We start from the raw sequence: 11,560 nt of genomic DNA, 5'->3' as shown, positions 1-11,560 counted from the left end.
TGTTTAAGAATACCTAAAAATATAGCATAAATCTAAAGACATCCATGGCAGTGATGGAGACCAAGTTCAGAAGAGTGGTTACCCAGGGTCAGCTGGGGAGTGGCTGTGTTTGGGAAAGTGGTCACACCAGACTCTTCAACAGGAATGGTAATGTTTCACTTCACACACTGGCTGGAGGACGGAGGAGTGTCTGCGATGTTATAATGTGAGCACGCTGCATGTGAAAGCCATTGCTGACCACATCTAGGGGATCTGATGCGCGGGAGATGGTAGTGGATGGAGGCATCCAGAAGGTGGTGGTAGAAGAGGAACGTTGTACACGTAACACCTAAGGCCTGACCAGAGGACGACCGCTGTTCTAGACACTGGATACGGTTTGGAGCATCCAACTTCTACGGCCAATGTTAAAAGACAAACTGAGGCATATTTAAAATTTTAAGAGTTTATTTGAGCAAAAATAGATTCAATTCAGGCATCACCAAACTGAAAGTGGTGAGGAGCACTCCAGCCACAGGAGCTGCAGAGGTTTTTATTTTAAAAGGGCAGAAGCAAAGCAAGTAAATTACTGACTTGCTATGGCTTTAAAGCCTAGTTGGTGGTTTGTGACTGGTTGTCCTTAGCGGTTTTCGTAATCCTGAGGCATTTACAGGCTTAGATTTTGGTTGGTTTATGCAGGCGGCCACATCACTAGTCTAACGGCCTCCTTGCAGGGTTAATTTATTAACACCAATTGTCTGAGTTCTTCCTCTTACTTAGTTACTTCACTTCCTACGCCTCAGTTTCTCTTTTGTAAAGTGGATATTCAGTAGTAAATTCTCTGTGGAGTTGTTAGGAAAACTGAATGATTTCATACTGAAACAGTGCTTAAAATAATGCCTAGGAGACAGAAAGTACTAGTTACCAGAGTTAGCCATCATTATCAGTACAAAACAAAGTGATTATTAGTAACCACGATCATGTCCTGAATGCATGGAACACGTGACCATTTGCCAACCACCTTGTCAAGTCAGCAGAAATTACAGAAATTAAGAGCTCTCCGCAGAAATTTACACACCCGTGCACGAGGTAAGGGACCACAGGCACTCAGCTTTTCATGTGTCCCTCACGGAGTGCACGCTTTCTCCTGGGCGGGGCGAGCACAGACACTTATCAGGAGTTTAACTACTTTTAAAATGCATTGAGGGCTTCCCTGGTGGCGCAGTGTTTGAGAGTCCGCCTGCCAATGCAGGGGACACGGATTCGTGCCCCGGTCCGGGAAGATCCCACATGCCGCGGAGCGGCTGGGCCCGTGAGCCATGGCCGCTGAGCCTGCGCGTCCCGAGCCTATGCTCCGCAACGGGAGAGGCCACAACAGTGAGGCCCGCGTACCGCAAAAAATAAAAAAAAAAATAAATAAATAAAATGCATTGATACAACCATATCTCACTTTTATTTGGATCAGTCAGTAAACGCCTTCTGGAAACCCCCAACTCTCCAAACCACCTACTTTTCGCGCTGCCCTAGTCTCGAAGCTCCCTCCCCTGCTCCTCAGGCCGGGTCCCCATGGGAGCCGGGGCTGCGTGCTGACGCACGACGAGCGCGCTGACGTCCTCTAGCCCCGCCCCCACGGCGCCGCCAACCGGCTTGAACCGCAGCCCCGCGGCGCGGAGGGCGATGAGGCTGGCGCCAACTGCCTGCTCTGCGGCGCGGGAAGCGGCGCGGGAGCGCGGCATCGAGGGGCAGGCCTAGCTGGGGCCCGTAGCCCTCCGTCTTCTGGCTGGTACGCAGGTCCTGCGCACGCTGCGTGGCCGCAGCCGCCGGGCAGTGGGCGCCGGAGGGACCGGGAGGCGAGCCGGGGTCCCCAGGCGGGTGTGGGCATCGTGCCCGCAGCCAGCGTCCCCCGAGGCCGCGCTGGGGCCATGATCCACTCGGTGAAGCTGCGCCGCGATAGCGCGGCCGACTTCGTCTCGCACTATGAGTACCTGTGCGCGCTGCAGGACTCGGTGCCTCTGCCCGCCGTGCGCGCTTCTCTGCGGGGGGGCGTGCTGGACTTCAACGCCGACCGCCTCCGCGGGCTGGACTGGGCGCCGCTTCTGAGCACCCTCAAGATTAATAAAGATCTGCCCCTGATCTGTATCAGGAGCTTCTTCCAGCCATGGCTTGGCGAGACAGGTTTGTAGTTCCCGCTTCCAGGGGCTCTGGTGTCGGCGCTGCGAAGCGGGGTTTGATGGTGCAAGGTGGAGGGTGGGCACTAGAACCGGTGCCCAGTGCCCGAGTGTGCGTGCACCAGACGGGGCGTGCGGCCTAGGACTCCTGCGGAGTGCCTTAAGGCTTCTAGGTCTCAGTGTTCTCATCTGTAGTATGGGCTTAACAGGACCCACTCTCTGTGGCGGTTACAAGGAGGCACTCTGTTAATGCTTGTAGACTCTACAATGTAGAACACTTAGCACAGTTTGGAGCATCGTTAATTGTTCCACAGATGTTACTTGGTCTGTTGCATGACTTTGTCCCGTACAGACCAAAGCGATTAGGAAATTGATATATCCCAGCTTCATTTCCTTTCCATTAAAACAGGGCTCAGGAAAAAAAAATTTTTTTTCGAAATAGTCGTATCATATAGTGGGAAGAGCACAGGTGTGAAGGCAGCTTAGGGTTTGAATTCTAGGGCTTATGCGCTCTGTGGCCTGGGCAGGTTACTTTTGAACTACATTCCTCACACTTGTAAAATGACATTAAAAACCACTCTTTCTGTGGGTTCTTAGAATTAATGAAGTAGGTTATGTGGGTAAAGTATCCTGGCACTTGAATGAGTTGTCAGAACCAAGGGCTGCTGGAGACGATGCTTCTGCCATAGGTAATCTTCCCTTCTACTGGGTGGCAGGTAAACACAAGCACAGTAGTCAGTGCTCTGGAAGAAGTGAGTTCTGGTGCTAAAGAGCACAGAATCTTTCTTTTTTTTAATTTAATTTTTATTTTATATTGGAGGACAGTTGATTTACAATATTGTGTTAGTTTCAGGTGTACAGCAAAGTGATTCAGTTATACATATATCCATTCTTTTTCAGATTCTTTTCCCATACAGGTTGTTATAGGATATGGAGTAGAGTTCCCTGTGCTATGCAGTAGGTCCTTGTTGATTACCTATTTTATATATAGTCGTGTGTATATGTTAATCCCAAATTCCTAATTTATCCTTCCCCCCCACCTTTCCCCTTTGCAGAGCACAGAATCTTGGAAGGGAAAGTTCAGGGTAGGCTTCTTGGAGGAGGTGCCATCCTTTCTAAGGATATGTAGAAGCTCCTGGGGTAGTAGGAGGGAGAAGTGTGTGTCAAAGTTTGAGAAATATAAGAAAAAATGGCAAAACTAAGGTACAGGAGTGGAACTCAGGGTTTGGGAAAGAAATGAGAGTTGATACTGGAAACCTAGTGGGGCCCAACAGAAAGGGGCCTTGTTTGTCCTGTCAGAAGTTTGGATGTTTATCCTGAAGGCTGAGGGAAACACTAAAGAACAGTGAGATGGACTTCTGGTTTAGAGGCTCACTCGGACCTCCGTATGGAAGGCAGTTGATTGGGTGCAGGGTGAATTGTAATCTAAGGGTCCCACTTAAGTTATAAAAGGTGGGACTGGATTTTAGAGATCCGAGAGAGATTGGGTGGGGCCTGGTGACCAGTTAGAAAAGGGAGGGCAGCAAGTGTGGGTGACAGTTTACAGCTGCATCTTTTTGTGAGATACAGAGCACAGTAGGAAGGGATTGGGGATGGGGAGAGGATCTTACTTCATCTTCAGTGCTTTAGAGGGGCCTGGTAGATGGGTCTGGGCCCAAGGTACAGATGTGGGCTTTTTGGGAGGACAGGTGTTTGAAGGCATGGGAGAGACTTAGGTTACCCACAAGAAGATCCAAAGAATCATAGGTCTGAGAGTTTTTTAGGTGGGTATATTTGAGGATGTTTATAAGCTGAGAAAAAGTAGCCAGCAGAGGAAGGGTGTGAAGATCTAGGAGAGGAAGTGATTGTTCATTTGTTTTCAAAAACCTGAATACTTGTCATTTGCCTGGCCCTTTTCTAGGATCTGGGGTTCACACCATCTGTCATCTCTTCTTCAAGGACAGTTCAACTCATCCCCTGGTGAAGAGAAGTCAGATTATTCTTTGCATCCCATTCAGGTGTAGGAACTGTTCTGTACCTCTGAAGGGACTTTACTTAACCAGAGTACTAACTTAGAAATCAAAAGAAATTATAGCTGGAAGGGACCGTAAAGGCCACTGTACTTAATTTTGCCTAATATTTTACATTGAATGTAAGAAAAATTTATTGCAGAGCCCATTCTCTTCAGAGCTCCTTCACTGAACTTTCTTTATGTCTTGCATCCAGTGGGTCTAGCTTGTAGATTTTGGCCTCCTCCTAAATTTGCTTCTTCATCCATATTACATTTTGCCAGGACTATGGCAGAAGCTCCTAGGTGATTTCGCGGCCCCTGGGCTCAGTTCCTCTAAGTTCATCTGCCTACTTGGGTTGAGTGATCTTCTACAATAGAAAGATACGCTTAAAACAATGCTGCTAATGGCTTGCCCACACAGATTTAGTGCATACTAGCCGCCAGCGTGTGCTCTGCACAGAGGCGTGTAGTCTGAACTGTGCTCTTCCAAGCCTCATGGGGCTATTTGGCCCTGAGGAAGGGGAGCTTTCTGTGATCACTCCCTTTATCTAATCGGTCCTTCAGCAGGCCTCATCACCTGTGGGATGCAAGCCATGCTCTCTCCCAGGCTTGCTTCGGCCAACATCTCTATTTTAATTTCTGTCTCTTCTCACACTTGGACCCCTGGCCTTTAGTCATCCCCACCTGCAGTATTTACAGTGCCCAGCAGGTGTCAGGCTTGAGTGTCTTTGCACAGGTGCTCTCTCTGCAGTTAATGCACCTCCTACTGCAACTCTGCATAGTCTCATCTTTCTAGATTCTACTTCAGGGTTATCATGAAGCCATCACTTAGATATAACTTTTTGCCTCCAAAAGAATCTCTGTGCATAAAGGTTATGTTTCTTTATCTCATGTGATTGAAATTTTGAGTTTACACATGTCCCTCCTTAATCAAGGCTTTAAGGGCAGGAGTCATTTCTAATCCTTAGCACAGAGCAGATGCTTTTTTTTTTTTAGGTGCTTTTTAATGATGATAAAATGTATGGTTTAAATCACTCATCTTACAATAATTTTGCTTTAGGTTCTGACAGAAATAAAGTTTACAGAAGTCGTGTTCCTGCGATAAGAAATAAAGATGTGACCTTCCAGTTGTGTAAAGCTCTTAAATGCTGTGTGAGTGCGTCGGGTGCGCTAAGGAACCTGGAGCTAAATGGGCTAGTTCTGAGAGAGAGAGACTTAACTATGTTAACAAAGGTAAGCCTTCATTGTGTCCTGCCAACATTTGATAGTTGCTTTTGGGGCATACTAAACCAATAAAATTTTAAACTTTTTCTCCCCATTAAAGGGATTGAATAAATCGGCCACTTTGGTGCACCTGTGTCTTGCGAATTGTCCAATTGGAGATGGAGGTTTAGAAAGTGAGTTTCAGTCTTGTTTAAGTCTCTTCCCATCAGACTGGTCTCATGATTTCCTACACACCATGTTACTTCCTGTCCACCTTTTCTTGCTGTTGTTCATGCCTGGATTGTCTCCTGTACCTGCTCAAACCTTGGTCCATTCTCGTTTGTACCATGGAAGTTTGTCATGCTGGATACTGTCACAACTAATATTACTTAAGTTTGTGTTAAGCCACAAACCACACATTTTGTATATTTTCTGTTTTTTGTGTTTTTTTATATTTTTATGGTTTCTCTTCAAGAAATATTACGGGAAGGGAAATAACAAGATGTAAAGAGCAAAAAAGTCATCATTATCTTTAAATTGTTAAAACATCTATCTGCAATCATAATTATAATGCACTGTGGTATGTGTTAAAATAGGAAATATTTGTAACGTCCCATAGGAGCAGCAAACTCAGTGGTGTTGGCGGGGGTGTGTCATGGAAGTAATCACAAAGCAGGTGACTGTTGGCTGGGGTCCTGAAATATTAGTGTGTGTTCCCTGTGTCCAGTAGTGGTCTGGAGGGGTCAGGAAGCCTGCCTTTCAATTTGAGGGAACAGAGTGTTTGAGGTCCTCTATCTTCTATTGCTCTAGTATATTGCATAGCACCTAATAAAATACTAGATTTATAGTTGACATTTAAATTGTTGATTGATAATCAAGATTGGGAAGTATCATTGGAAATGAAAATCGGAAGAGTCTTATGCTTTTTAGGTTTTTCTTTTTCTTCCTATGTCTCAAAAGGTATGTAGTACTTTAGTGGTTGGGAATAAAGTTTGCAGTATTCAGTGTATTCAGTTTTAGTATCTAAATAGAATTAAACTGTTGCTGTAAACTGGAATAACACTTTGTTACTGACAAGTTTTAGAATGTATTGGTTCGTCAATTACCTGTTTGGGAAGATTGTAGTTAATGATTTCAAGAATGTGGCTATAAACCTCCAATTGACTCAAGAAAAGCAAATAAGTCAAGATTGACAAATGTATAGGCTCTTCATCTTATTGTGTGTGTGGTTTTTTTTTTTCCCTTTTAGTTATTTGTCAAGGTATAAAGAACTCTATCACTCTTAAGACAGTAAACTTCACGGGGTGTAATCTGACATGGCAGGGAGCAGATCACATGGCCAAGATCTTAAAGGTGATTTTATGTTTAAACTTTCATGAAAACATATGTGATTGAAGCACATTAACATATTGATACAGATGGCAGTTCATTTTTGTGTGATACCTGTGAGTGCAGCTTTAGTTTTGTTGAAAGAATGTGACCAGTTTTCAGTTTGGGATTCTACCATTTAGTAAAGATAGTCCACTTAAATTTAGAAATCAGACATTTAATATATAATACATAATAATACTTTCATGTATTTTTAGTTACTGAAAACATTGATTGTGATGCTGTGCAGAAACTATGCCATTATAGTCTTCAAGACTTAAATGAATCCAGTGTTTATTAGCTGATGTAGTTTATAAACTAATAAAAATCACTACATCAGCAATTTGTAAATACAGTTTTTAAAATAATGCCTTAACAACTTTACAGTGGTTATAATTACTGTATTTAGGCTTAAAGTTATTTAATAATTTTACATGAAGCCTTTTTAATAGTTTGCTGGTGCAGATCAGGGATAGGTAAACTATGGCTGGTGGGCCAGATCCAGCCCGTCGCCTGGTTTTGTAAAGAAAGGTTTTTTGGAACATAGTCGCACCCATTGTTTACATGGTAGCTGTGGCTACTTTTACCCTACACCAGTGGGGTTGAGTAGTTGCAACAGAAACTGTATAGCCCACAAAGCTGGCAATTTTTAAATTTAGATTTTAAAAATTGAAAAATTCTTTGAGCCCATACAGGGCAAGTCCATTGACCCCTGGGAATGAAAGCAGTCAAGAACTTGGGTGCCAAAGCCAAATGGCCTAGGTTCAAATTCGCTTTCTCCCATTTCATAGCTAGTGACCATGGACAAATCACTTAACCTCTATGCCTCATTATGAGGTTTAAATGAACTAATTTGTATAAATAGTGCCTGGCACATACTAAGCACTGTGTAAGTGATTGCTGTTATTTCTGCTTGTAGCTTTTATAAGTTATTGTTAATAGAAAAATGACACTAATGATTTTCCTTTTAGAGTGTCAAAGGCACTTTGAGTCTTATTTTTTCAAGAATGTAATAAGACTTTTTTCATTTAAAGTCAGTGTTCCCTGTTACCAAAATTTATTTTATAAATATAAAGAATTGAATGTCTTTAAGACAATACTTGTGGTTAAATGTCAAACCATTATTTTCCCAAGGCACATCAAACTGGCTCTGCATAGTCCAGGCCTCTGAAGTTTGTGTGCATACCCTAGGGAGCATGTGAGATCCATTTTTGTAAATATAGTTTTTAAAATAATGCCTGGGACTTCCCTGGCGGTCCAGCAGTTAAGACTCTGTGCTCCCAATGCAGGAGGCCTGGTTTCGATCCCTGCTCAAGGAACTAGATCCCACATGCATGCTGTAACTAAGAGCCCACATGCCACAACTAAAAGATCTGGCATGCCGCAACTAAAGACCCGGCACAGCCAAATAAATAAATAAATATTTTTTTAAAAATAAAATAATGCCTTAGGAGTTAGGAAAAGAAAATATTAGAACCTGTTTACCTTTGTATCACTTAAAAAATATCTGTGTAGTTTATAATGTACATAAATTATATGTATAGAACTTCGTGTATATTATTTGTTAATAAATAAGATGCATATTAAAAAGTTTTCTTATGGGTTGCCCAGTTAGGTGTTTGGAGACCGTAGGACAGAATGATGAAATTTAGAACCTCAGCAATGATAGAATTTAGAACCAATTTCCTGACTTAGAAGATAAGGAAAATAATTCATGGACTGTAATTGAGTTGTCCAACTTTACGTAAGTGTTCAAGAACAGGTCATCCAGTGGCTGGAATCTAATCACTGACCGACTAGACTCTGGGTCACTGGACTCGTAAAGCAGAACTGACTGTTTAATTTCTCAGGTTGATTCTCCTGGCATATATGCTTGATGTGTGTGTGTGTAAATCTCTGACATAATAAGCCATACTCAGTAGGCACACCGTGTTTCCTTATTCAAGCATCTTAATTTCATCCCATTAAATCTTTGAAGTATCAGACTATCAGAAGGCATGAAGAAACCTGGGCTGAGAGTCTTCGTTACAGGAGACCTGATCTTGACTGTATGGCTGGTTTGAGGCGCATCACTCTGAACTGCAACACGCTTATTGGTGACCTGGGTGCAAGTGCTTTTGCAGAATCTCTTAGTGAGGATTTATGGCTTAGAGGTAAATTCTAAAATTGAAAATATTGAATTTTTAATATTATATGTGCTTAGCTTTTGGCATGATACGTTGTGATAGGATTTTTCTTAAAGCCTCATTTCTCTGACAGCTTTTATTTTGCTTTTAAACTTTCTCTAAGAGTTGCATATATCCTTTATAGAAAATACAGAGTAACAAGAGAACAATTACCTATAATCTGAATACCCAGACATAATCACTGTTCATTTTGGTGTATATACTTTAAGTCTTTTTTTTTCTATAAATATATTTGTACACTTAGGGATTACAAAAATAGAATTGTAGTATACTTGCTATTTCATATTCCTGCTTTTTTCACTTAATGATGTATCATGTAGTATTCCATCGTATTGATGTCCCATAGTTTAATCAATTCTTTGCAATTAGATTTAGTTTGCTTTTCCCTGTCAGAAACAATGTGAATACGTTGTATGTACATCTCTGTGTCCTTCGGGATTACTTCTGTAGAATAAGTTACTAGAAGTGGAATGACTAAGTGTGACATATTTTTAAGACTTTTGATACACGTTGCCAGCTTACCATCCAGAAATGCTATGCCAATTTGTAGTCCACCCCAACAGTGGATGTGAAGCCTCCCTCTCACAAACACTGGCTTGTAGCACTTTTAAAAAACTGTAAAACTACAAAAATGAGTACCTCTCCCTTTTTTATGCAAGTAGGATTACTCCAAATTTTATAACTTGTTTCAGTTAATTTAGTATGAGCATTTTAGCAAGTCAGTAAATTTGCGTTTACTGCATCATTTTTTGTGACTGTTCAGTGTTTCATTATATGAATATGCCACAGTACACATAGCTTATCCATTCTTGTATATAAGCTATGTCCAGTTTTTCAGTTACAAATAGTACTCTGATATATATCCTTACCTATATCTCTGACTATTTATTTTGGTTAAATTCTTAGAAAGACAGTTGTTGGATCAAAAGGGTATAGACGTTTTAAAGGCTTTTCTTACAGAATCGTGGCTTAATCTGATAGGAGAATAACCACATTTTATTTTGTATTCATTTGATTTACTAGAGAGGTTTACTGGCTGTTTGTATTAATTTGGCTAGTTGGTTAATTACACCGTGTGTCCATTCTTCTGTAGTGAGAGTTTGTAAGGGTTGTATCATATCCTGTCAGATCCATATGTCTGACTTGCTATTTCTGGGTGTCGTGGGGTGTTGAAAGACTTCAGTTATTTTAATGCGATGGTACACACAGCACTTAAAAAAAAGACTCATGATAGTTTCCTTTCATGTAATATTTTTTAATACCTGTGCTTTTGTGATGATCCCTTTTGTTTAAATGAGTAGGTTGTTCAGCCCCAGAACTACTAGAAGTCATGATCATTTGTTCTGGTTTTAGTCTGACCTTTTACTGAGAAAGTTCTTGACCATGATACTTTCAAGATAGGTTTTCAGTATGTATTCTCTATTCACACATTCTTTGAATTTGTTATTATTTGTATCCTCTTAGACTTGTCTTTTTGTTCTAAAACTAACAGAACAATGGAAAAGTTGTTACATTTCTTCTATTTTGTTTTCCCCTTTTAACTAGTTTCAAGTGTGATTTGGAGCTCAAGATCATGATCAAAAGAATGCAGTGCATTTCTGAGCTCCACCAGTTTTTGCTTGTGAGGTTTACATGCCACTGCCGCCCTTGCTAATTATGAACTGAGATTCATTTTGTGATGTTTTTTGCTCATAGGTTATATACAGTTATTCTTCAGTTCTTTAATTGTAAAATATGTTGGATGATTTATTGGCACTAAAGGCAGGGTTATCATTGCACATCCAAGAAGAGGTTTTTAAATTAGATTATGCATTATGTGTGTGTGTATACGTTTCTGTTTTTTTCCATACCCAAAATTACAAACCTGCCATGACTGGTCTTGTGCAGGACTCTTCCACACGTGAGAAAATGAGAGTTGTCTATATGTCAAATCTGTATAGAGTTAGCAAGTGACCTTTTGTCTTTCATCCAAAGCACTTGACCTGCAGCAGTGTGGCCTCACCAGTGAAGGAGCAAAGGCTTTACTAAAGGCCCTTGAAACCAACAGAACTCTGGTCGTTTTGGATATAAGAAAAAACCCACTTGTCGGTATGTGGTCACTTTTTTTTTTTAATTGATTAACACCTAGCAAAACAAAAAGAATTTGTTCACATATTGACAGTTTTTAAAACTTCGTGTGTTTAACTTTCCTGATCGTATACAGTTGGTCCTTGAACGACGTGGGGGTCAGGGATGCCGCCCCCCAAGCAGTTGAAAATCTGGGTATAAGTTTATAGTCAGTGGTTCCACATCTGTGGATTCAACCAGCCTTGGATCGTGTAGGACGATAGTACATACTTATTGAAAAATATCTGTGTGTCAGTGGACCCGCGAGGTTCAAACCCATGTTGTTCAAGCGTCAACTGTACTTTTCTAATGTTGCACTTCCTGTACATTTTTAGCAGATAATTTACCAATTAAAGTGAGTTATACTTGTAAATTTTTCTTATCTCTACTCTGAATAGAGGTGAACCTAGATACTAAGCCTGCTTCCACCAAGAGCATTATTTCCTTCTTGTGCAACCTCTGAATTCTTGCAAGGAGTACTTTATTCATTTGTCAGTTTAACAATATTTTTAATACCTTCTGTGTGCCAGGTACGGGTTTAGGCACTAGGGAAAAAGCAGTGA

General features: G+C 41.4%; 1 protein-coding gene across 8 annotated transcripts in view; it reads left to right on the top strand.

Moving 5' to 3' along the window:
- The first annotated feature begins 1,650 nt into the window (after positions 1–1,650).
- CEP78 (centrosomal protein 78) overlaps positions 1,651–11,560 on the top strand; it is a 49,748-nt gene continuing 39,838 nt past the window's right edge. For 6 of the 8 annotated variants that reach the window (XR_009564297.1, XM_060300815.1, XM_030876956.2 and 3 more), the window contains exons 1-6: positions 1,651–2,151; positions 5,195–5,367; positions 5,459–5,531; positions 6,587–6,690; positions 8,684–8,858; positions 10,866–10,979. Coding sequence is in view for 7 of the 8 variants with exons in the window: in XM_060300815.1 (XP_060156798.1) it covers positions 1,899–2,151; positions 5,195–5,367; positions 5,459–5,531; positions 6,587–6,690; positions 8,684–8,858; positions 10,866–10,979 (892 nt within the window). In the remaining variant the exon portion in view is untranslated. The remainder of the gene's footprint in view (positions 2,152–5,194; positions 5,368–5,458; positions 5,532–6,586; positions 6,691–8,683; positions 8,859–10,865; positions 10,980–11,560) is intronic. The other 2 variants (XM_060300817.1, XM_060300816.1) reach the window with 2 other exon arrangements.

The sequence above is a fragment of the Globicephala melas genome, chromosome 6, assembly GCF_963455315.2.
Source record: "Globicephala melas chromosome 6, mGloMel1.2, whole genome shotgun sequence".
NCBI classification, from domain to species: domain Eukaryota; kingdom Metazoa; phylum Chordata; class Mammalia; order Artiodactyla; family Delphinidae; genus Globicephala; species Globicephala melas.
Note: the sequence above shows the minus strand (reverse complement) of the source record. Positions and strands in the feature narration are given on the sequence as shown.